Source organism: Leucopleurus acutus (genome assembly GCF_964270905.1).
Source record: "Leucopleurus acutus genome assembly, chromosome: 1".
Classification (NCBI taxonomy): domain Eukaryota; kingdom Metazoa; phylum Chordata; class Mammalia; order Artiodactyla; family Delphinidae; genus Leucopleurus; species Leucopleurus acutus.
Genome location: NC_139142.1, coordinates 192540869 through 192567006, shown reverse-complemented (window position 1 = coordinate 192567006; position 26138 = coordinate 192540869). Strand labels below are relative to the sequence as shown.

General features: G+C 45.2%; 1 protein-coding gene across 14 annotated transcripts in view; it reads right to left on the bottom strand.

Annotated features, from left to right (window-relative positions):
* KIAA1217 overlaps nt 1-26138 on the bottom strand; it is a 497456-nt gene that overhangs the window by 66964 nt on the left and 404354 nt on the right. For 13 of the 14 annotated variants that reach the window (XM_082847332.1, XM_082847326.1, XM_082847327.1 and 10 more), the window contains one exon: nt 9387-10219. In XM_082847332.1, the coding sequence (XP_082703458.1) occupies nt 9387-10219 (833 nt within the window). Of the gene's footprint in view, nt 1-9386; nt 10220-22063; nt 22326-26138 lie in introns of those variants that run through there. The other variant, XM_082847333.1, reaches the window with a different exon arrangement.

Sequence of the window (26138 nt, the reverse complement as noted above, 5' to 3'; positions counted from 1 at the left end):
ACTAGAAATAGAGTTGCCGTATGATCCAGCAATCCCACTCCTGGGCATGTATCCAGAAAAGATGAAAAGTCTAATTCAAAAACATACATGCACCCCAATGTTCATAGCAGTACTATTCACAATAGCCAAGACATGGAAGCAGCCTAAACGTCCACTGACACATGAATGGATAAAGATGATGTGTTACATACAGACAATGGAATACTACTCAGCCACAAAAAAGAATGAAATAATGCCATCTGCAGCAACATGGATGGACCTAGAGATTATCACACTAAGTGAAGTAAGTCAGACAAAGACAAATACCATATGACATCACTTACATATGGAATCTAAAATATGACACAAATGAATTTATCTATGAAACAGAAATAGACTCACAGAGAACAGACTTGTGGTTGCCAAGGGGAAAGGGGGTTGGGGGAAGGATGGATTGGGAGTCTGGGATTAGCAGAGGCAAACTATTATATATAGGATGGATAACCAACAAGGGAACTAACTATATTCGATATCCTGTGATTAAACCATAATGGAAAAGAATATGAATCACTTTGCTGTAGAGCAGAAATTAACACAACATTGTAAATAACTATACTTCAAGAAAATAAACTTAAAAAAAAGAGATTGCATCCCTTCAGCTCTGAAGATGGACAGGGAGAAAGAGTAGGTATCACTGGCAATACATGTTGGCCCTGTAAGAGTCAATAAAGACTTTTTAAGACCCACAATTTTTGGAAATTCCAATTACTGCTTAGACCTGGCTATATTTTTGAATCACTTCATTCATGAAAAATCAAGTCCAAAACTCAAATAAGGACAAGTGTAATCTCTGTAAACTCCACCAGAGAGCAGGACAACTAATCACAAGAGGGGTTAAATGGCTGGGACATCATGGCAGCCCTGGATTATTCAGCTGCTGGGCCGTCAGGCTATTTTTAGATGAGCCCCATCTTCAGGTTGGGTCATAGTCACACCAATTCTGCAGTGAGTTGATCTTGCCAGGCTGAACCTGTACCTAAACATTTATTCCTCTTCTCTTTGAAGAAAGACGTTTTAGTTGGCAAGGAAAGGGGCTTATCTGAATCTCACAGAATTTAGGTTGCTCTTAGTTTCTGGTTTCAGACCTAAGGTGTCTGATGGACAGCACCTCGTGAATATTCAGAGGAGATACAGGGGTGCATTTTAATGTCACCTAATTAGTGACAGAGGCTTTCCCTTTTGAGAAACTGATTTGTTTAAAGTAACACAGAGCTTGTGGCAGTCATTCCACCGGTATTTTTGATAGAATATCCCTTGGATAAGAGTAGGGCTAGCTTCAGACATTTGTCAGTTGGCTGAATATCACGTTTATCAGACAGCTCTTGAATGAACTCAGCAGCCTAAGGAATGACTAGCAAATATGACTTAACCATAGTTATATTCCTGTGAATGAAATCGTAATTCAATTTATCAGCACCTATGTGCTCTGAGACTGCCAAAACAGCATATCTAGATGTCATTTTTATAGGAAGCATAATGGAAGAAATACAGCAAATTTTGAACAGAGACCAATCTGTCTTTCCAAATGGTATCTTTTCATTCCATTATGTAAATTCCTTAAATGCGAGTCCATCTTGGCATTCTCATGAAGGCTTCCAGCCCAGCCTAAGTTCAGGAAAATGCTCCCATTTCTGAACTCACAGCAATCACTCTCTGTATCACTTCTTTGGAATTAATTATGTACAAGCCGTCCCCAAATAATGGTAGGCTTGTAACTGCAACGTTTTCGTCTATTTTCATTGTTTAGAACTTGGAATAAAATGGTGGTTGGATTTCCAGCTGGCCCATGGAAGCCTCTTTAACCTACAGTGTATTATTAGTCCTTTCATTGTTCCTCATTGTTTTCAAGGAAAACGTGTCCTGACTTTCCAGCTGAACTTGGGAGATGCTGGGAACAGATCTCCCCCTGCACCTCCAGCCTCAGGGAAAGACACCGTCCCCCTTAGTGACTTGTAAAGCCTCCTCTCTTCTCTCCACTTCACCAGGAGACACTGCCGCTCTTAGGGTGACAAGATCATCCCTGGGCAACACCTGCGAATGAAATCCTATTGTTGGGATTGTTCTTAAAAACCAGTTATTTAATAAGCATTTGTAGCTCAGAAGCTTCCTGCGCTTAACCGTGGCATAGCTTACACGTTCGTATTGTGCTTTTAATGTTTTGTGACTGTCTTCCCCAGTTCGTATTCCTTGCAGGTGGGGACACATCTAAGTTTCTTTGTACCCTGCAAAGCAATCAGTCCCCAGCTAAGCACACAAAGAGCTCAATAACCATGTACTGATCCCTAATTAGAGCTACCCAGGAAAGCAATTCAGACAATAACTGAATCGGTCAGGCACTGTTAGGCATCAAAACAGGCATCAGATAACCTAATAATTTCAGCGCTACCCGGTTAGGCATCCGTCATACAGCTCAGGTGCAATTTTAAGAAGATGCTGTAATCCTGGCTTGTCTCTTGGCACCTGGTCCCAAGACAACGTACGACCCCCACTATTCTCCTGATAGGGACTGAAAAGTGGCTTTGAGAGCCTAAACATTCTCACCTGGATCTATCATCCCACCTAATTCCATTCTCTGCGCGCACTTACTCTTACTCTCTCCTGTATCCCCCGCCCACCTGCTTTATATTCTTCCTAGCATTACAGTTAACAATTTGTCTCCCTGCTTCCTCTGGCACAGCCCTTTGTCCTCGCCATTTCTGTGTATTCATCTCTGGGCTTAGTAGCATTTAGTGGAGTGCTTTGTTCAAAGTAGGAACTCGGCACTTATGCTAGGCCAGGCATGGCACAAGGCACTTAACTGTAATGAGTTGCTCCATCCTATGAGGTAGGTGCTATTATTATCTCTATTTTACAGACGAGCGAGCTGAGGCAGAGCAAGACTCAGTGATCTGTCAAAGTTTACAGCTGCTAACAAGTGTTAGAACAGGCACTTGAACCCAGGCTATCTGGCTTTGGAGACCATGTTCATAAACGTGGCATGTGACTGCCTCTCAATGAATGACTGATCACAGTTTGGTGGAACCAAAGATAACAGCAAGTTCTAACAATAATGAAGCTGCTTTACCACGAGGGAAAGGGTAGAACTGAGCTAATCATCACCAAGGTCCACGTTTTGGATTTGACAGCATTTCACAATGTCTGGAGACATACATCTTCGGTTGTTGCGACTGGGGCAGCATTTCAGGGGAGTTTGCTACTGGCATCTAGTGGGATGCGGGGAGGCTGGAGATGCTGCTGAACGCCGTATCATGCACAGGACAGGCCCCAAATACCAAGCGTGCAGAAGTTAAGAAAACTTGCTCTGGGAAGGTCCCAAGTCTAACTACTTAAAAGATGTCTGATATAGCTCCCTTTTGACCATACAATCAGGAGAAGGAAACAAATTAACCATTCTTTTTCAGAATCACCTCTCTAGCAGGATATCTAACATAGTTGAGAAAATCTTCAAAGGTATGCCAGGCACTGTGAACATTTTAAATGACACAAATATGAATTCAGACTTTCAATTAACTGGTAAACCGAGGATGTATCCTATTCCTCAAAGCTACCAACACAATAATACTTCATGCTCATAAAATGAGAAAGTGATGTAAAATGATTAAGAACAGACCCAAGCTACCAGTTAGCATGCAGGCTTCCTCCTGTACATAGAAATTTTCCTTCCCTTTCATTCTAAGGCACAGGATTCTACTTCTCTAAATCTGCGATGCCTTAGAAATCACAGCAGCTGTCATGTGGCTTCTTTTCCTCCACATGCAAGTGCCCAGACAGGCAAGAATCTGCTCCCAAGTGAATTCTTGACTAGTCTGTTGAATTTAGCTACTGTAGGTGCAGAACAGTGTAAAAAGTATGATCTCAGTTCAAGTTTACCATGTCTTGAAAAATACTTTATTAGGAGGAATCTGTTATACATTTGGAAGGAGAGCTATTAGTCACTTTGCAGTGAGCACCCTTGAATTTTGAGTGTTATTTCGATAGAGATATTTCACATTATATGAGCCAGGCTATAAATACAAAATAGCAAAACATAAATGTCCTAGAGTTTTACAATTCTTAAGGGCTGTTTTATGTGCCATGGATAGGGATGATGATGCTGTTTAATGAAGTAATTTTATAACCTTGGCAAGACAGAGCCTCACGCCCACAGTCACCTGTCACACACTATCTCCCTTGCACAGGGCCTCTTAGTCACATGGACCCACTCTCTTCCTGGAGGCCTTGCTGAAAGGAAATCATCTGGGTAAAACCACCTCAGCACTCAAGGTCATTTTCCTTCTAGAAGCTCAGACTTGAGAATTACAGTCAGCCCTCCATATTCGCAGGTTTTGCGACCTCAGTTTCAACCAACCGCAGAAAGAATTTTGCAGATTGGTTGAATCTGTGGATGTGGAACCACGGATATGGAGGGCTGACTGAACTATGCCCTTTTAAATAAGGGACTTGAGCATCTGCGGATTTGGGTATCCACGGGCTCCCAGAACCAATCCCCATAGATACTGAGAGACAACCATACTGTTCTGAAGGTCAAAGCAGTTGTAATCCGCTTTCCTACCCCAAAGTCCATGGTCGACTTGGGAGGAAGATGCTACCATCATATATGTTCTACACTATTTTTTCCAGATCTCCTATATATAATTTGTCACTTCTAGATGCTTTGTGGAAGCATCTTTATAAGAGATACCAAATTCATTAAATCGAAGCACATGAGCTACGTACAAGATCAAGGGGAAATTACTTTGTCTTTAACTCATTTTCAAGTCAATAGACCTATTACAAAATTGCGTTCAAAAAAAAAAAAAAACTACCATTGGAAGTTTCCTGAGTACAGATGAGAAAGAAAATTTTTCTCTCTGATTTCAAACACTCTGCAGTTAATGGGCTATTTCATAGAAGTGCTCTTCTGAAGAGTATATGAATCCAGCAGTGCCCAAAAGAAAGTATCTCTACAGATTTCTCAGTCTCCCTCCTGTGTTTTTGTAGCTTCACATCTTAGATGTAAAATTTCACTTGAGAGTTTCATATAAAAAACACTCAGATTTGCTTTTTAATATTATGAAATTGCAACAGAAATTGGTTTGACATGTTATAGGACCCTGTACTCATGAAGTTACTTTTAGGGGTTGAAGCTTCTTTACAAATATTTACTTGCACAGACTAAATATACCTAAAATAGCACCACTGTATAGGTGTAACAATGGATTATAATTGTGCGCTTCAGTAATTGTTTCTGGTGTTCTTGTTTTTAAAATTTTCTTTGACATGGTACTCACATTCATTTTTTTCAAAATAAAATCTACCAAGAATGTTCTCTTCTTTCTTCCCCTATTTCTGCATAATTCTGCTAATATACTAGCTGGGACAGTTATATTTTAAATGACATGTATATATTTAGCAGCATAATTATGCAAATTCTACCATGTTTATGATTGTAAATATCCTTTCAGAGCAGCTACTTAGCATTTTTTTTTTTCTCGCGGTACGTGGGCCTCTCACTGCTGTGGCCTCTCCCATTGCGGAGCACAGGCTCCGGATGCGCAGGCTCAGCGGCCACGGCTCACGGGCCCAGCCGCTCCGCGGCATGTGGGATCCTCCCGGACCGGGGCACGAACCCGCGTCCCCTGCGTCGGCAGGCGGACTCTCAACCACTGCGCCACCAGGGAAGCCCCTAAAGTCCACTTCTTATTGGAATAGCAAGTGGACTCTGGGAGATCACACTGAAGACTTCTTCATCACCGTCTGCCTCATCCTAAGAGTGATTTCCCTTTGGTTGCTCTGTATACTTTAGTGTACGAACCCAAGTTACCTAATTTTAAGGGTTTATTCAAGCGGTAGGTTTAAAACATTTCCCTACTATATCATGGGAAGATTGTTGAGTCATGGGTTGAGTCAGTGGGAATGTTTAGGTGTTTCAGTAATACCAACTCTAAATGTAGACGATGTGTGTGTGTGTGTGTGTGTGCGCACGCGTGCGCGTGTGTAGGGCTACAGGAGAAGGGAACCTAGCCTGTGGTGAGGAATCACCTAGACAAGATGTGAGATAAAATTCCTCCTCTGCTACTTCACATTTACAGGAATGAATTCAAAAATGTGAAATCATATTCTGAATTACAACCATATGTCAGAATACGGCAGTGATCATGACAGTGTATTTTAATCTTTAGTCAATTAATCTTTAGTCAACTTTCCTAATCCTTGTTTTTCTAGAAATAAGAACTTGGATTTTCTAAAAGGAGTTGCTAACACATAAGACAGAAACCCATAGCGTTTTCTGAGCTTCCTTAAAAAACAGAAACCTGAGGAAGCAGAGGCCCTGAAAATATACCGATGCTACCGAAGGCTAAAATTCTTCAAGACTCTGATCAGGGAGCAGTACAGAGGCAACTCCACATAGCAGAGGGCCCTTCATTTTGGTCCCACCCATAACCCAATCCTGGGAACTGGGTTCAGTGATGTTCAGTTATATGCATGTGGTAACCACATGCGTGACGATGAACTAGGTGCTGAGCGAGAAGCCAGACGCCATCGTTGGCCAGAGCGTGCCTGGCGCTCAGCAGGGTGCATGTGGCTTGATGTGATAAACAGTGGAATCAAGCTCACGATCATCCAATTCCCACGAGGTGGGTCAGCAGGGTGGTGGGGGAGGACGGATTCTGGCCCTGGAGATGGACAGTTCTTATTTTTTCCTGGACTAAATTCTTATGACTCCAAGTCCCTTCCTATCAGTGACACACATTTCCCAACCAGTCCCTCACAGCCCACCGGGGCAGAGGTGTTACCCTTTCTTAGAAGCACAGGGCGCAAGCTCCCTCTAGCCTTAAGGCACGTCTTGGTAGACTTCCCTCTGGTTGTGACACTGGTCTGTTCAAAGAGCCTCAGTATTTATCCCACACCCCTCAGCTTTCTATGGTCGTGGGAGGCATCCCTTTTTTTGCTTCTTAGAATTTAACTTCCTAAGGACTTTGGAAAGGAGAGAATAAATACCTTTTTCCGAGTCTTCATGTTTCTTAGTCCTGCATAATCAAGCCTGTCATCGTTTTGTCTTGTTTCCCATGCAGCAGATTTTTTAATAGGAACTATTCTTGGAGACAGTTTACATCAACTCTACCCACTTGCCATTGGCCAGAACCCACTCACATGGCCACACTTAACTGCAAAGGAGGCTCGGAGGTGCAGATAGTTTTGTGCCCCAGAGGAAAAGAAAATACGGTTTGGTAACCACATAGCCTTGTCTCTGCCATCATCTATTCTTCTGTCAGCAAATACCTGTTTCATCCTTCTTTCCACACAAAGAATGTATACCCTCCCTCCACAAGGGAAACAATGCAAAGCCTCATTCTGTCATGGAATCCAGCGCCATGTACAGGATCTCTGGGAAGTGTGCAATCTGCCCCATCGGTATCAGATGTGGCTCCCGCTGACCTTGCAAGCAGTTACTAAAAAGCCAAGTTACCTGTAGCCCTTACAACCAGTACTATAGCAGCAGAGCAAAGACAATTTGTAACCTCTTGTTCCTTGAATATTTGGTAGCTCTTGTCTATAAGCCACTTCACTCTAGTTCAAGCCAGTCACTGTTGCTGTTTGTTTGGTTTGTTTGTTTTAACCGTACGCGGGCCTCTCACTGCTGTGGCCTCTCCTGTTGTGAAGCACAGGCTCCGGACGCGCAGGCTCAGCGGCCATGGCTCACGGCCCCAGCCGCTCCGCGGCATGTGGGATCTTCCCGGACCGGGGCACGAACCTGCGTCCCCTGCATCGGCAGGCGGACTCTCAACCACTGCGCCACCAGGGAAGCCCACTGTTGCTGTGTTTTTTTTTTTTAAACTGTGTAGAGAGGGTTAGAGCTTTTTGGTACATTGATGATCCCCCAACTTCCAGGTTTATTCTCTTTCCATCTTCCTGGAATCTTTCTTCTGGAACCAGATAAGAGATGGCCCTTTCATGATAAAATTCTGCCAGTGAGGACAGAGCGTTCCAATTTGTGTGATTAAGATAGTGATATACCATCACATTCCAGTCACAATTTTGGCCTTCTTTTTACAAGGTTATGTAGTAGAAAGTGACATGACCGGTTTTGGTAAGGAGGATGGAACAGTGGTTCCAGTGAGGTACTGAGTGGCTGAATATCTGAATTTTATTTCTCATGCCCCTTCTGAATTCCCATATGACAACAGGTCAAATGCTTAACCTCCTTTGGACTCAGTTTCTTTGACTAGATTTTTATGATTATAATTACTATGTTGCCTTCTGTCAGCCAGTTCAGGGTAGAGAAATCCCCTCTATCAAGAGTAGCTTTTCTGGGGCTTCCCAGGTGGCGCAGTGGTTAAGAATCCGCCTGCCAACGCAGGGGACATGGGTTCGATCCCTGGCCCGGGAAGATCCCACATGCCGCGGAGCAACTAAGCCCGTGCGCCACAACTACTACTTAGCCTGCGCTCTAGAGCCCACTTGCTGCAACTACTGAGCCCGCGTGCCTAGAGCCCGTGCTCCGCAACAAGAGAAGCCACCACAGTGAGAAGCCCGCGCACCACAACGGAGAAGCCCCTGCTCGCTGCAACTAGAGAAAGCCCGCGCAGCAACGAAGACCCAACGCGGCCAAAAATAAATTAAAAAAAAAGAAAAGATTAGCTTTTCTATTACTCTACAGACTTGAGGGTTTTCAAGATGTAGTATGAAGGTTCTGGGCTGGTAAATTATAAACACATGTAAACTTAAAAAGAAATTTAAATTCCTGGAGTGTCACATCCACTAGAAAAATTTTGCTGATCTCTGTACCACTCCTGAATGAGTATTACATCGACACCATCCTATTTTTATGCAAATTCATGTTTTTATCACCCTGGATGACACACCCTTTTCATTTCTCATAACCAGATGAGTAAACAAAATTGCACTTCACAAGGAAGAACAAAAACCGCCATTTCAAACAGTTAACACTCGAACCGCTCACTCACTTTCCGTGGGAGATCAGTTATGATCAGCTTTTGATGATTTGTCTGAATGGTTTCTGACATCATAATTTTCTTCTCAATTATTCAGATTTACATTAACGATGCTGCCGTTAGATCCACACTCGGGAGGCCCGTTCTGACCTCTCTTGTTGGGGTGCCTGCCTGCCTTTAGCCTGGCTACTGCCCAGCCTCACTCGACCACCGGATTTAGAAACTCTTTGCTGACAACAGCCCTCTGGTCCTATTCTTCCTCCCCTACCCCGCAGCGGCCAGTACCCACAGGGCACAGTGCTCAAGGCTGGCGCTCAGCTGACCACTCTTCTCTTGGTTCGACTTCTGTAAAGCAGCCCTCAAAACCAGCACGTGGGCGTGGACCACCCTTGGCCACCCTCACCGCCTTACCTGGTCTCTCTGTCTTTGGGTATCGTAGCCGTGCTATAAGCAAACACTTGCTTCTCAACTAGAGGAGGGCCGAGGTCCACAATTCCGGCTAATCCTGGAGTCGTCCGTGGCTTCTCAATGTACACCAAGGTGCCGGGCTCCTTTTTGAAGGCCTGGCGGCTGGGTGAGACCCGGTCTGACTGCATGGTGTGGGAGGGCCCGTGGGCGTTATGGAGACCGTGCATCTCCACCATCCTCAGGTCACTGACTCGGTGAGGAGAGGCTGGGGGCGTTTTGGAGCCCAGAGTAGGCAAGAGGCTCTCTGGATACTTCCTTGACTTCTGTCTGTACAGTGACTGCTCCATGTGCATTTCCGCTTGCAAAGAAGGGTTGCAGTAAGCACTGGCTGAACGAACTGCAGCGCGGTGATACCCGATGATGTGATCGGGGAGATCCAGTGGGTGCCCGCCGTGCGAAGAGGCTATGCTCATCCTCCCCTCGTGATAAAGATAAGGATCGGCGTAGAAACCCTCGTTTCGGTACATCGCGAGGCTCTTGGAGCTCATGTCTTCATCTGGCTTCACGTCTCTTCTTTCCAAGATGGCGCTGGGGCTGGGAGAGATGGATCTGGAGACCGGCAGGCTGGAGAGTCTGTCCCTGGGGATGGTGGCGTTACCAGGAACGACCATCGGCCGGGTGCCTCCGTAAGGGATTCTGGATGGAGAGGGAGGCATGGAATGTGGCACAGGAGTGGACGGTGGAGAATTTGGAATGGCGTGGGGTAGAAGAGCTGCGGGTCCAGGTCGAGAGGCACCAGGGCCATCTCCTCTTGCATAAACGATTTCTCTCTGCATCTGAAAAGAAAACAAGAAATTAGAAAATCTACTTTGATATTCATGTTTTTAGAGACATCTCAGTGTGGTTTCCCTGATGAAGCAGGCTGAATAGTGGCCCCTGCAAGATGTCCACACCTTAATCCCTGGAACCTGTAACCATGTCCCCTTACAGGGCAAAAGGGCCTTTGTAGATACCCCCTGTTAAGGATGCTGAGTTGGGGAGATTATCCAGGTGGACCCAATGCAATCACAATCACTTATGTGAAAGTAATGCAATGCATTCACTTATATGTGAAAGAGGCAGGAGGGTCGGCGTCATGGAAGGAGATGTGATGACAGAAGCAGAATGAGAGAGAGAGAATGGGAAGATGCTGTTACGGAGTCCAAGCTCGTACTGCTCGCCCCACAACAGGCCAATAAATCGAGACGTGAGGTGTTGGGGCACGAAGAGTGACTTTATTTGGAAAGCCAGCAGACCGAGAAGATGGTGGACCCATTCCCCAAAGAATCATCTTGCCTGAGTTAGAATTCAGGCTTCTTTTATACTAAAAGGGGAGGGAGTGAAGTCAAACACTTCCTGCTTCCCGTCAGCCTCCAGAGGGAAGGTGTTAACTTCCTTCTCCCCGCAGAAAGGAATCACAGGCGGGCCTGGCCAGGATGTTTCCTGTGAGCTAAACAAAGGTATTTTAGCTTAATGCTCACTACCTGGGAGTCAGGGCTCCCAGAGATGGGCCATTATGTATATTTTAAGCTTATAGGCAACATCCCTCTAGTGACTAACTTGTAATAGAACACAAAAGGTGCTTCCCTATAATAATTCCCCATTGTCCATGTCCATTCCACAATCTTGTGGGAAAAGGGAGGAAGACCACGCTGGCTGGTTACTTCCTGTTGAACGGAGGTGACGAATATTCCTTAGAATCTTTTGTCAGCCTTTGTTTATCTACAACTATTTGAACCCGATGAAACCTATTAGCACTTTGTTGTCTAGTTCATAATTGAACTTGGGGTTTTGGTTCCAGTTCCTAATACATATAAATTCCTGTGCTATTTATTTGGACACAATTAAAGAAATTGGTTGCCCCTTCTCCAGCTGCAATGGAATTCCCATCTACTTCAGTTGGATGGGCAGACCTGTTGGAGTCAAACTCAGGAGCAGAGGTCAGTATAGAGCCCAAAGTTTTAATGTAATTGGCAACCGCTAGGTCTTTTAGCGTTTATAGATTCTCCTGCCTGGGCACACACCTGGAATGGAGTACCATACAATATTTTAAAGGTGTTTAATTTAAGCCTGCTTCTGGGAGCCACTGATCCACAGCATGGCAACTAACAAGGTTATCCCAAGTTAAACGTCTCCTGACGTTTTAGCAACGCTCCTTTCTGATATATGATTCATTTTCTTGGTTCTTCCTGTTGACTGCCGTCCCTAGGATGAATGCAGTTTTAATGCCTTCATCCAAGTCAGGGGATAATTTCGCTAAGGAGGGCTTTAACCGCTTCAGAGAGTTTGTCCAGGTGGGATATGCTTCCACCGATCCTGAAAAGGTGTCCACACAAACACTAGCAGGTATCTGAGATTTCCCGAGGCTCAAGGCCTTTGAGTAAATATTTGTCAGTCCTCGGTGGGGCAGGTTCCTCTGTGTTGAGTCCCTACCTGGGAGGTCTGACAGCAGTCTCTGGGTTATTTTTAAGACTCTGGGGGTAAGGGCTTGGTCTCCTTTTCTGGGATGTTCATAAGTACCATCTGTTGGCTTAAAGCATGTTCTGGTGGGACTCAGATGTCACCCTATTGTGCTGAAAAACTTCAGGGTGAGGCCTGTCAGAAAGTCAATCAGGTCATCCCCCCACTGTCAATTTCACCCCTGGCTCCTGTGGGGAGTTGCGTACCTCAAGGCCAAGGGAGTCCCTGGGTCTCTTCATTCAGAGCATCCTCCCTACCATGAGAGGCTCTCACCTTCTACTGTTCTGTTTCAGCAGAGGGCAATCTGTTTTCCAGCGATGCTACTCCTCACAATAAGCGTATTGTTCCTTCCCCAGTCGTGGCCTACCTCTCCGGGTTACCTGCCTTCCAGGAAGCCAAGGCCACTGCCAAAAAAGTGGCATTTCGTTTTGTATCTTTCTTCTGTTGTTGTTCCCTCAACACTTTCAAAGCAACATCTACCAACTGAGATGGGTTCATTCCAAATGTACCATCTAATCTTTGCAGTGTTCTCCTGAAATCCGAGGCACTTTGCCCCAAAAGGTCAATTTACCATTCTAATATGTGCAGGGGCCTCGGGATCTGCATTAGTATGATGTGTGTAGGCCTGATAAATCCCTTCCAAAAATTCAGAGAGGTCTTCATTTGTTTTGCTGAATTTCGTTCCAACCCTTTTGCCTTGGTTTCCCCTTTCAAGGCCCTGCTAAGATGCACTAATGAGCAGTGCTCTCCTAAGGGCCTTCTTCCCTCACCGGGGTCCCCATCTGGTTCAGCTGTGGGGGCTGGCAAGTGGGCTTCAGGTGTAGAGCATCCTCTCTATAAGGAGGGCTGCAATCTTTCCAACTAAACAAGTTTGAGAAACCCAGCCGCCGGTCATTTCCATTTAGGCCCTCCATGAGATAATGGCGTAAGGAAAATACCCCTGTCCCAGAAGTGGCTCCAGGCCCAAATCTGGTGCCCTGCTGGGTCTTAGATGGCGATTCCAGACCAAGTCCCTGCGCCCCAGAAACTAGCACAGGATTCTTGTTTTGTTTTGTTCTTTTGGCCGCGCTGCACAGCTTGTGGGATCTTAGTTCCCCGACCAAGGATTGAACCCAGGCTACCGCAGTGAAAGTGCTGAGTCCTTAACCACTGGACCGCCAGGGAATTCCCAGCATTTTCTAATTGATCCTATAAGGAGGGAAGTCCTGGGCCCCAGTGTCAGGAACAGGGCCTGGATAGGAATGGAAGGTGGTGTAAGGGTTGGATATACTGGCGTAACGGCCGGAGCGGCTGGGACAGCCAGCTCAGTCAGAGGAGTTGAGGTCTGAGGCAACATGTCCTCTCATTCCCTTCCTTATTTTCCCTGGGAATAGTACAAATGCTTGCACATAAAGGAGTTCATTATTCTGGCCTGTTTCTTCACAAAATAGCTGGAGTGTCATTCAAAAGCCACTGTAAAACTATAGATAGCAACTGATCATCTAGCCGTTAAAGGATGCCTTTTTGTCTTGGCATCAGCCAGCTGGGATTACAGTGCAACTGAATAGAAAATGGACTACTGCTGTGGCTATGACAATACGGTAATTACTAAAGTTATGACTGATATCACTTACCAGGATGTGCCAGAATTTTAGGAGTTCCATATAATTTCTGGAATATATATGTTAATAACATTTACCCATACAGTACAACCTAAGAAGTTTTACCACCACCCATTTGACAATGCCTCCCACGCAATTCATCACACCAAATAAGCCCAATTAGTTTAATATTCCTCTCTCTGAGATGGAGAGAAAACAAGTAATTTGAGGTGTTCCAGAGACTCTCCAGAAAACCCCAACGTTAGCCAGAGGTCAAATGAATCCCACTTAGAACTTGATTTTGGGGACATCTGTCAAAAATATCAAAAATTTTAACCAGAGATAAAAGATCCCAACGGCAAATACAGGTCACTTAAACAAAAACTCATGATCTATTACCAAAAGGAGTTCAATATTTTAAGAAAACTTTGTCCTCTTAGAGAACCAAATTCAGATTTTATACCACTTTACCTTCAAGATTTATTTATTTATTTATTCATTTATTTTGCGGTACGCTGGCCTCTCACTGTTGTGGCCTCTCCCGTTGCGGAGCACAGGCTCCGGACACACAGGCTCAGCGGCCATGGCTCACGGGCCCAGCCGCTCCGCGGCATGTGGGATCCTCCTGGACCGGGGCACGAACCTGCGTCCCCTGCATCGGCAGGCGGACTCGCAACCACTGCGTCACCAGGGAAGCCCCAAGATTTATTTTCTTAATTAAGTTCTATCTTATCTTAGAACTAAGTTTAGTTTCAAGGTACGAAAATCTGGAGAGACTATTCCAGACAGACGTTTCCAGAACATTATTCCCATAGAGTTTAACCAAAACTCTTCATTTACCTTTATTTACTTAAAAGCTTTGTCACATTATTTTTCTTGCTGACAAACTTTTTAACAGGAATAATAAGGTCTTACTTGATTTCTAGTAAATCCAGGTACCATGAAGTATTATACCTAATGTTGATGACTCTAATGACATACCTGTATCAAACCAACAAGCTTAAGCTAACTTTAACACCAGATATTAATTCAATACTGAATTTCCTAGATGACGAGAGCCTGAAACTCATTCTGGACAGTTTCTTTTATATTTGAGTATTAAGCACTTAATTTCCTTTAAGCCAATTAAATAGAGCTCTTTTACAAATTTCTGGCGATGCCACACATCTATAACACACGTACAAACACACACAGGGATGTCATAGTTCCCATTCCAAAATTTTAGCCATGAATGAAGTACAACAATGTAAAACGCATCAGTTACAAAAGATTGGATGCAGACGGGGTTTCTGGCAGATGGGACAAATCAAGGTCACCTGTACATATGGCTAAATCCTTTTTAGTAATATTTATGGAAAAGACTTATTTCTATTTGTAGCTTTTGGTGATTTTATGAACCAAGTGGAAACGTTCTCTTCCTCGGAATGTCCCACTCTTGGACAAGAGTAGACAGGGTTTTTTTTCCCTGTTCCTTTTCTCCATCTGATATCAGTAAAAGTTTAAAGTATCACAAAACTGATTTGGCTGTAAACGGTACCAAACAAAATGAAACCCAAAACCCAAAGAACACACAGAAAATCCTAAATAAGCCCTCAAGTTTGGTCTTGGGTTTTTACATATACCAACGACACAGGAGACCATAAATGACATAATTAACACAGCAAGGGTACCAGTACATGGTGCACAGGGCCCCAAGATAACCCTGCCTAACCCCCCTGTAGAGATCCTAACAGGTACTGCGGCTACGCACTATTGTAACAAAATATCATCTTCCTCTGACACATGGCTTCAGAGCTGTAATCAGATCCCTTACCCAAAATGCACCTTAGAGAACTTTCTTCAGGAATAGTTGAAACATTCCCCATTTTTTCTTTTTTTCTTTTGTGCTACGCGGGCCTCCCACTGCTGTGGCCTCTCCCGTTGCGGAGCACAGGCTCCGGACGCGCAGGCTCAGCGGCCATGGCTCACGGGCGGAGCCGCTCCGCGGCACGCGGGATCCTCCCGGACCAGGGCACGAACCCGCGTCCCCTGCATCGGCGGGCGGACTCTCAACCACTGCGCCACCAGGGAAGCCCCCCATTTTTAAAGATATAAATTCAAGACAAACAAAACACAAACGGCACCACACACATGCTAGCATCCAAAGAAACAAACAAACCAGTTGACACATAGGGTAGAAGCCCAACAACTCCTTCCTCTCTCCAACAGGGTATCCCACTCAAATACAGAACAAATTGGCTTATTCCGGAGAAAAGGCCCCAAACGAAGAGAGGAAGCACAGCTCCCGGCTGTACGCCCTGGAGCGACTTACCCTACTGCATGCAAACTGTCGGCTCCCAAATGTCCATTCCTTGCTCCAACTGCCAAGTGCTGGGGCAGCCGGTGCTGCTTCGAGGAACTCTGAAGGGAAGACCCTCAGGACAAGTGGGCCCGGCAGCTGCTAGGGCCTTACCGGAAAATTCCCCAACCGGGGCCGGCTGGCCAGGAGCAGCAAGGCTGCTGGATGGCTCCCCCAAATTTGTTACTGAATCCAAGCTCATACTGCTCGCCCCACGCCAGGCCAATTAATCAAGAGATGAGGTGTCGGGGTGAGGACTGGCGACTTTATTCGGAAAGCCAGCAGCCCGAGAACACAACGCGCCCACACCCACCAAACAACCATCCTGCCTGAGTCAGAACTCAGGCTCCTTTTATACTAAAAGGGGAGGGCGTAAAGTCAAACACTTCCTGTTTCCGGTCAGCCTCCAGAGGGGAGGTGTTAATTTCTTTCTCCCTGCAGTCATTCACAGGTGGGTCTGGTCAAGACGTTTCTTGTGAGCTAAAAACAATTATTTTAACTTAATGCTTACTACCTGGGAGTCAGGGTTCCCAGAGATGGGCCATTATGTGTAATTTAAGCTTATAGGCAACATCCCTTTAGTGATTAGCTAGCTTGTAATAGAACACAAAAGGTTCTTCCCTATTACAAGGCTACACTGCTGACTCTGAAGATGGAGCAGAGAGCCATGAGCCAAGGAATGCAGCAGCCCCCAGCAGCTGGAAAAGGCAAAGAACGGGATTCTCCCCCAGAGTCTTCGGAGGCAGTGTGGCACTGCCAACACCTTGGCATTGGCCGGTGAAACCATTCTGTATTTCTGATCTCCACAACTGGGAAATAACAAATTTGTGGTGTCTTAAGCTGCTAAGTTTGTGGTAGTTTGTCAGAGCAATCACCGGAAATGAATATACCTGATGTAGAGCTCAACATTGTGGGGTCTGAGGGAAAAAACAGTGCAGTGGTTTAAATACTGAGGTCATAGCTTCTTAGAGACACTAAGAAACTATGTGGGTCTAATGTACCCAAAGGGCTAAACTGTCTCCTAAAGCTCATCTTGGGCACATTTTTCGAGTGGAGGCCCTGGAAAGTAGATAGTAAGCATCTTTCCCATCTTTTCAAGCTGATACAATATAGGGACATGGCCAGAGAGAGAAAGGAGATGCATGGGAAAAGTTTGGAGGGAAGTTTTTACTCATTTGCTGATGCCTTACTATGAGAAACAAGATCTGAGAGGTCAGGAGGAAATAATGATTCAGGAGATGAGTGCAATTGGAGGCAAATGCATAGTAGGGATGGCAAGAGATAGAAGAGGGAAGGGAACCCCAGGCATGGCAGGGAGGAAGAATGCTAACAGTACCCGCTCTGGGGCTGCCACGTGACGATGGTGAGCATGCTGGGAGAGGTCGTCATAAGCCCCGCAGTACTTGCCCAGGCAGCAGTGATTTCTGGGCTGTTTCATTACCACCCAGTTCAGGAGAGTTAGGACTCTCCCTCTAGCTCTCCTTTAGAAGAAACAATGACTAAAGAATCAATAACTCAAGAATCATAGATACAGAAAACAGATCGGTGGCTGCCAGACGCAGGAGGTGGGTGCCCGGGGGGCTGGGGGTATGTGTGTGAAATGGGTGAAGATGGTCAAAAGATACAAACTTGCAGTTATAAAATACATTTAAGTCCTGCGGATGTACGGTCCAGCATGGTGACTATAGTTAATAATACTGTATTGTATTTGAAAGTTAAGAGAGTAGATTTTAAAAGTTCTCATCACAAGAAAACAATTGTTAACTGTGTGGTGATGGATGTCAACTAGACTTAGTGTGGTCATTTTTTCGCAATATATGCATCTGTTGAACCATTATGTTGTACCTCTGAAACTAATATAATGTTATATGTCAATTAGATCTTAATTTTAAAAAAGGAAGCAAGTTAATGGCAAAAGAGGAAACTAATTTGCAAGTGCACTATTTTATTTAGCAAGGGGCAGAATCAAAAATACAAATGAATTCAGCATGTGAATAGGTGGTACTTTTTGTTTTGATCAAAGCCCAGGAGGGTCATGCTCACTGGGATTCTCCAAACGGCTACAAGGGAGGGGACGGACAGCCAGTGGCACCTCCCAAGCTCTGTCTTCTAGTTTGATTTGTGCTATCACAGAAGCCACATTTCCATTTGGACTTCTCAGAGATGTGACAGACAAGGAGGGTATAAATGATTGGAGGGTGGGTGAGGTAGGGGCGTGAGGAGAGAGGAGATGGGCTCAAATGGACGAAGATCAAGATAAGCAGCTGAGAGACCCGTAGTGTGGGTGAGAGAAGACATAGAAGAGGCAACAAGAAGAAGGTTGAAAAGGAAACAGAGCCCAATGCCCTGAATACATGTTGATTCCTTACCTTATAAATTCATTCACTTAGTAAACACTATTTACCAAGCACTTGCTAAGAACCAAGCATGATTCTAGGACACAGCTCTAAACAAGCCCGTAAGTTCCTGCCCTGGAGGGGAACTTCCTGCTCTTGAGAGGATACATTCTTACCTACACCTGGTCACGAGGATGCAGGGGATGAACTGGCTGGTCTCCCACAGGCTTCCTCATCTTGTCACTGGAAGGACCCAGCAATGCAGAGTCCCTGACCCGGGGAGTTTTACACATTATGGTGGATTTCATAATAGAAATGACTGACAAAAAAATGCAGGCAAAATGCAAATATTAGCAACCAAAAAGAGCCCTTTGAGGGGTACATTATCCAAGCACTACTGAACTGGCTCCTGACCCCCTAGGGGATCCCAGAGTATGCAGGCTCCTCACTCGACGTTACAGTTTTATCTCCACTACCCCTGCCTCCCCAACACACACACACACCACACAGACACACCATACACCACACGCACCACACACGCACACACGCCACACGCACACACACCACAGTAGACTAGTCTGTTCTCCCCCTCTAAACCGGACTTGAGATATCCTCAGGCTGTCCTCACCCCTGGGACCCTCACCCCAGTTCCTAGCCCCTGGGGAGTCACACCTAGGGTGAGGTCAAGGTCAGCCTCCAGTTGTGTCCACTCCACCACATGGCCCAGTCCCGATGCTCCAGCCCACACACACTCAAGGCTCAGGGGCTCACGGCCATAGACCAGGAGGGCATTCCCAAGGTCACTGTGCGATAATATACCTGATTCCCGTTCCAGAATGGCTGGAGCAACCATATAACCCAAGTTTTGTAGTAGATCAACATGGATCCTCTATAAATACCTCTCCCCCCCGTCTTCCTCAGTGCAGGACTCAATGAAAAGAAAGGTCAGGCTCAGTGGTAAGCATGGCAGCTTCACAGGTGATAAAATACGAGAGGGACTGGCTCAGCCGGCGGTGCATATCTGGCCAAATTCCCCACCCAATCAGACCACACAATGCAATAATCACCCCAAACACACACACAGATATATTCAAACATGCCACTGTGTGTAAAGCATCACATGGTGCTCAAGGTCAATCAGGTGCAACAAATAGTAGGTACTGTTGTCATTATCGTTATTCATCCCCACTCCCCCCCAAAAATAGGGTTTCAAATGTCTAGAACCCACTTAGGATGAACAATAATCCTAACGGGGTTAGTCGCTACTCCCTGTTCTCTCTTTCCTCCTCATCCGGCTTCATCTGGATTTGGGGGATCCTGAATCAAATGAACACATAGAGAACCCCCCCTTTTCTGGTAAGAGAGCAAAATGAGACGTCAACATTCCTAGGAGTACAGAACTGTCTAGAAGAATAAAGAGTATTAATGAAAGAAAAATGTAAAGTTAAGTTTAATTAATAAAAATTTGAGTAAATTTCTTTTAAAGCAACAGAGATGCCTGCATAGGTCTTTTAAAAACATGTTTGGTGATGTGAAAAGAAATGGCTAGGAGGCACATTATATAACTAAGTGAAATGAAGTTATGTAAAATTTAAAATAAAATACATGCCAAAAACTTATTAGAAAAATCTCATTAGACTTTCTGGACGCCTTGTGCAGATGAATTCAGAAAGAAATGTAACAATTAATTACCAATAATTCAGATACACTGTGCATTCATATGGGAAATGCAGGTGATAGTAAAAATATTTAACATCCAACAGCCTGTATCTCATGAGTACCAACCAGCCAGAATGGGACCTCAGCCAACGAGGCTGGATCGTAGCCATAAGCAATGAACACTACGTACCTGATGGTAATGCTGTATGTCAGCCCTGCCTTGTCCACTTCAAAATAATCCTGCCATTATCCAACAGGGTCCCTGAATGAATTGCTGTCCACCTGAGTTATCCACAGTGGAGGGGAATACAAGCATTCTGCTATGCCAAAACAGGTCATCTAAGGTTGAATGTCTCCATCAACAGGGGTGACCTAGAGGTTGGAAGCCTTTGGCAAAATTCTTCTTTTGGTTTGCCAACCCAGGACTGACTTTCCAAGACTGAGTTTTGAGAAGAACCTTGATAATTTCATCCTTGGCTCTACATGGAGCCCAAGTAGAGAATGACATCATCTTCCCATGATATAGTAGGGAAATGTTTTAAACCTACCGCTTGAATAAACCCTTAAAATTAGGTAACTTGGGTTCGTACACTAAAGTATACAGAGCAACCAAAGGGAAATCACTCTTAGGATGAGGCAGACGGTGATGAAGAAGTCTTCAGTGTGATCTCCCAGAGTCCACTTGCTATTCCAATAAGAAGTGGACTTTAGGGGCTTCCCTGGTGGCGCAGTGGTTGAGAGTCCGCCTGCCGACGCAGGGGACGCGGGTTCGTGCCCCGGTCCGGGAGGATCGCACATGCCGCGGAGCGGCTGGGCCCGTGAGCCGTGGCCGCTGAGCCTGCGCGTCCGGAGCCTGTGCTCCGCAACGGGAGAGGCCACAGCAGTGAGAGGCCCGCGTACCGCAAAAAAAAAAAAAAAAAAAAAAAAGTGGACTTTATATATAGGAGATACCCATTGCCTGACTGACTGAACCAGGATGACAGTTAAGATTCTATAATTCATAGTTTAAAAAAAATCCCAGCCCTTTGTATTAGTGTTCTTTCTATGGAGGTATCTTCCTAGAATCAGGCACTTGCATGGTCTTGTTTTGCTTTGTATTTTAACTGTGTCTTGGCTAACGAGTAAAGAAATGACCTTAAATACATGCTAGGGTTTTCCTATACTATTACTCAGTCAGACCTTTTAGGAGAAACTTATATTAAACTTTAAATGTAAAATAAATAAGCAAAACATACACACACATGCCCACAGTTGCTATTCACCTTAACATACCTGAATCCTTTATTCGCCCACCAGTTCTTCTGATGGTCACTAATCTTCTGTATCATTTCATCGCTCTTAGAAAGTTGAAAATATCTGACATGTTATCTCTCTGACACTTTTAGCCCAGAAAATTTCAACCCTAACGTCTTTATGTGAGCTTTAAAGCATTTAATTTTGCAGCAAGAAAGAGATGACCTAAATACAAAAATAAAGATTCTTTTAACACCTCCCCAGGACACAACATGGATATCTATTTCCCTGCACCTTGGCCCAGACAAAGAAAAAAGTCATTTATTTGCGCTAGATAAATTGGCAACGCATGAATGAGGCTGTTCCTCATTGTTCGTCGGTTTGTTGGGCATTGTCTCCCTCCTTCCATTACTGCCCAAACTACGGCCAGCTCTTGGTTGAGTGAGTCCCTCCAGTTCTTGTAAACAGCATAGTTTCTTCCAGAGCCTCTGCACCGTGGCCCCCAGCTGAGAGGCCGCTGCCCTGCTCATAGCACCCGGCTCAATACGCTGCTAGGCTCACCCTCCTCAAAGACCAGAATGAATCTGGGGCAGTTTCAAATTAATCACCTGAAGTCTGAGGTAGGAATCCTAACATACTTATATTTCGTTTCCCCCCAAACACCGTAAGTTAAATCCAATATTACTCATTTACAAGTTTCTTGAATATAAAAGAGGAGGAGAAAAAACTTACAATGGCTTCTGGGAAAAAAAAAATCTAGGATGAAAAATGTTTCTTTCAAATGATTTGGGAAACTGTCTCATTGTAATCATGTCTCTTTATGGAGCATTAAAAAAAAATATATATATATATATATATATATATTCTTTGTGGAAGGAAGTATCATGTACAGTTTATTGTATTTCAAACCCCACCCTTCCAAGTCTAGGATTTGTAAACACACCACTCAATCAGACCATACAATGAAGTCACCAGACAAAACTGAAAATGGGTCTTAGGAGACTCTTTCATCCTCAAAGAATTAAAGCCACTTACTTTCTCTTAAGGAAATCACCTGTGCAGCTAACGCCGGGAGAAAGCACATTGGCTGAGCTCTCAATCACGCGATTCCTTTGTTTGCTGGCTTCATCTCAATCCTCGGTTCCACACGTGGACATTTTAGACAGCTTTCTTTTCAGAGAGGAAATCACACACACACAAACACAGATCCTAAAATGTTCCCTGGTGTTCACGACCAGGAAAGGCCGTTCTGTTTTACCCCGGTCTTCTGAGCGAAGCTGCTCCAGGCATGGATAAAAAGACGTCCTCCCCATGATAAGCCAATTTCTCCTCCCCTTGGATATTAGTCACTGAATAACCTCAGCCCACATCCAACCACAGGCTACCGCACGGGTGACTCAGTCCTCTAACAACTGCTCACACGGAAAACACACACCAACAAATGAACTCAGAGAGGCCTAGGTAAATGGGGTAACAATGAAGGAAGTATTACAAGACAGATCTTACTAAGGCGAAGAGGGTCACGGACACAAGCAAACGACCAGCCACCAACAAACAAAATTATCAGAAAACCCAACATGCTCATTTTCCCCAGGTCCAACTCTCAGTGTTCTGCTGGAGACGGGGGGCTCCTGAGAAAACCCAGATGGGCCAGCACCCAATGCCCATTCTGCTGCCAGACTTCTGAAGTCCGTGGGTTGACAGCCGAAAGAAACGTGAGCCTTTCCCCCCGGTTTATAACGCCGGAGGGTAAACACGAGGGTGACAGAGGAGGCTGTCTATTAATTAACCAGGTTTTACCAAGCTGAACTTTGAGTAGCAGCCATGAATCAGAACTAGGCAGCACCAGGCAAGTGCAATCATTCTAGAAAACATACCTGAAAGGGGCGGGAAAGAGACAGAGGACCAGCCAAGGCTAAGCAAAGAGGGTATTTGGGAAAGGGAGCCCGAGTCCTCCTGCCTTACCCTCGACAAGACAGAGGAGGGGAAGGCCGGGGCAGTCTCCGGAGATGCCCGTGGGCAATCACTGTCAACACAGCTCTTTTCTTCCAGGGGAACAGGCACTAGAAGGGCTGTGTTCCCAACAAGAAGTGGCTTGTGCAGCCCTCAGAAGAGACAGGTATTAGCATATTACCAACAAAAGGTGAGAGCGAGGAAGCATTTCCTTAGCTCCCAGGTAGGCTCTGTGTAATCTTCATCGTGCTTTCAGAGCCCTCGGGGACTGAATGGGGCAGAAAGCCATTCCAGTGGGAACCCAGGGACAAACAGCTCCGAAGGCTGGGCTGGAGGCCCTGCTGGCCTTATGCCACACCCCACGACCACGTGCATTTTTCAAACATTTTAAGGCCTTTAGAGGTCGTTCTTGCTGACCAAAAGAATTCCATGATGTTTCTTAAATTCAAATCCAGTCAGTGTCGCAGGCTCTCTCTCTCTAAAAAAACTGTTTACTGCTATCAAAGAGCTCTGATTAAAGGAAGGAGAACACGGAGCTCATGACATTGCTTTCCTCCTAAGATGTCTCATTCGAAACAATATTTGGATGAAGTGGTTGTAACAGATGCCACCTGAGAGGTCGGAGAAGAGTAGACGGAACGTGAAAAGCCTTGTTTTGATTTTTAATCTAATTGGCGAGAGTTTGTTATCTCTCACCAGAGTATGGGAAGCGCACAGTCTTGGCCCCTGACACATCTGGTATCCATTTGGCAGGTCTTGGTCCCTTAGTCAAACGCGTGCTTTCCAGGAAGGGGGATGGAGGTGAAGCTGTGGGCCCACCCCGACTGCTTCTCCAAAGCCCCAGCTGTAGGGAATGAGATGTCCTAACCAGCAGCATTCTTGTACGAATGGACCTGGCTCTTCGTATGTGTAGGACCGTTAGGGAGGTGAACGAATGCGGAGTGTCTGGGTTCTGCTGGCCCCGCCCCCCGGCCCAGAAGCACTGAGCTGTCACTGCTGTTGGCCACGTGAACCCCGCCAAGCTCAGCATGGGAGTCCACGTCCGCCGCTTTAGTGGCAGGTGGCTTCTGTGGGCCCTGCTACCTTGGGAGTCGGTGGGTGCACGGTGAGACATGGTCCTGGTCACCTCTCCCATCCCTTCCTTCCTGCCATGTTCAGGGCAATCTTCTTTTACACTCAAAATGCTTCAGGGCACCGTCTGGGCAGGAGAGGCATGGCTTGGTCAGGACTAGAGCAGTTATCCACCGTCAGGAGCGTGAGAGCTGGCCCAATCCCGTGGTGAATCGGGATGAGTTAAATGCTCTCTAGTAAGGATTCAGCGCCCACCTCACCCAAGAGAGAGGGGAGCTCAGTAACCCAGTGCCAGCTGGGGGATCAGGCAAGGTAATTTCCTAAGCAGGATTCTGCTGCCACAGAACTCAGCTTCACCTGGGTGGCCTATGCCCTCCAGAGAATGGCTCTTACAGGACAACTTACTGCAAAGTTTGGCTCATTCTGGGTGGACCCAATCACCAACATCCCCCGCTCTGGTTCTGTTACTTGGCCAAGTTCTCAGCTGCCTAGCTCGGATGCTACAGCCTTTGTGAACCTGCACTTCCCAGCAGTGTGTTAAGTGTCCTACTATTCATTCTCCCTGTTCCTTTCACTGACTGGCACTATAGGCAAAGTGGAAGCAATTTATTTCTAGTGAGTATTAAGAAAAGACATGCTAATAAATAGTCAGCATTACCTCAACAGGAAATACTTTTTATGCTCTGGTAAGGCTAACGGTCTTGTGAAATTTATTCCTATTTCCCCTTTCGCATTCGCTGCTTTATTGGCTTTTTAAAAAAGTACATATGCTAAAAGAAAATCTAAACCACTCTTATAAACACAAAGATGCTATTGTGAAGGCGAGTGATTTTGATGCTGGAAAATTTTCAAATTCATCTTTCTTACACTGTTAAAATTGGAAAGATGGTCATTTGGAAGGTCTATTAATGTTTCATTTGGTCATAAATGGAATGTTTCCCAGACACGAGACAGACAGACTGTTGCCAAAATTATTTAATTCTCAGGAAAGACACGGTGAGCTTCTGGCTATATTTAAGATGAGTGTTATTCCCACAAATATTTTGACACAGCCAACTCTGCTGAGCCCTCCTGCACCAGACCCGCTGGCTGACTTAATACTGTGCCCAGTGGTGACTCAAGATCTCAGGATGGAAACGCATAACAAGTAACATGAAATAAATCATGTAACTTCCAAGCCACAATCAGTAACTGTGCAGAGCTGCAGCACAGATAAAAGAACAATGTCCTCATACCGACACTCAATCTTCTGTTGGGACACTCAGGCAAGGACAACCTCCTTTTATATCTAAAATAGTTACAGTTTGTAAAACGATATTTTCTTGCTACCACTTGCAACGGATGGTACAAAGAACTCCTCATTATTTATCTCATCTCTCTCTGCACATCCACCCATTTCCTGCACAGACAATTACTTTTATACACAACCCCCTTTTGGTGCTCCGAGATAAGTCATCTCCGTCACCCAAATACAAACGTTCAGTGCCTTAGATTTTGTTTTTCTTTTTAGGACAAGTCTCTAAACTCCTTTTTCACTGGTCAACATAACATCCTACAATATATAATATACTGTTTTATTTATTTATAATGTTTTTTATTCTACGAAGGATTTTACTTCTTTTCCCCTTTTTTTGGCCACACCATGAGGCATGTGGGATCTTAGTTCCCCGACCAGGGATTGAACCCCTGCCCCCTGCAGTGGAAGCACGGAGTCCTAACTGCCAGGGAATTCCCCTCTCCTCCACTTCTCTTATCTTGGGATGACAGCCAAGAAAAATCTAGATAACTCCATGGGGTGAAGGTACGATGGAAGATCGCTACACACACACACACACCATCATCATCGTCATCATCCAGCAGTTTGCAGTTTAGACAGTGCTTTCAGTGGTGATTTTATTTCACGAGCCACAGCACGAAGTGAAATGCACGGGTCAGGAGGTCCGGTGTCTCTCCACATGTGAATGGTGAGAAAATGGAAGTGTGAGGAGATGAGAACCTTGTCCAACTTCACACAGGACTAAGAAGCAAGGCAGCAAGAATCCCCATCTTCAGCCTCAACACTGTCACTACTTCCTTCTCTGTTTAA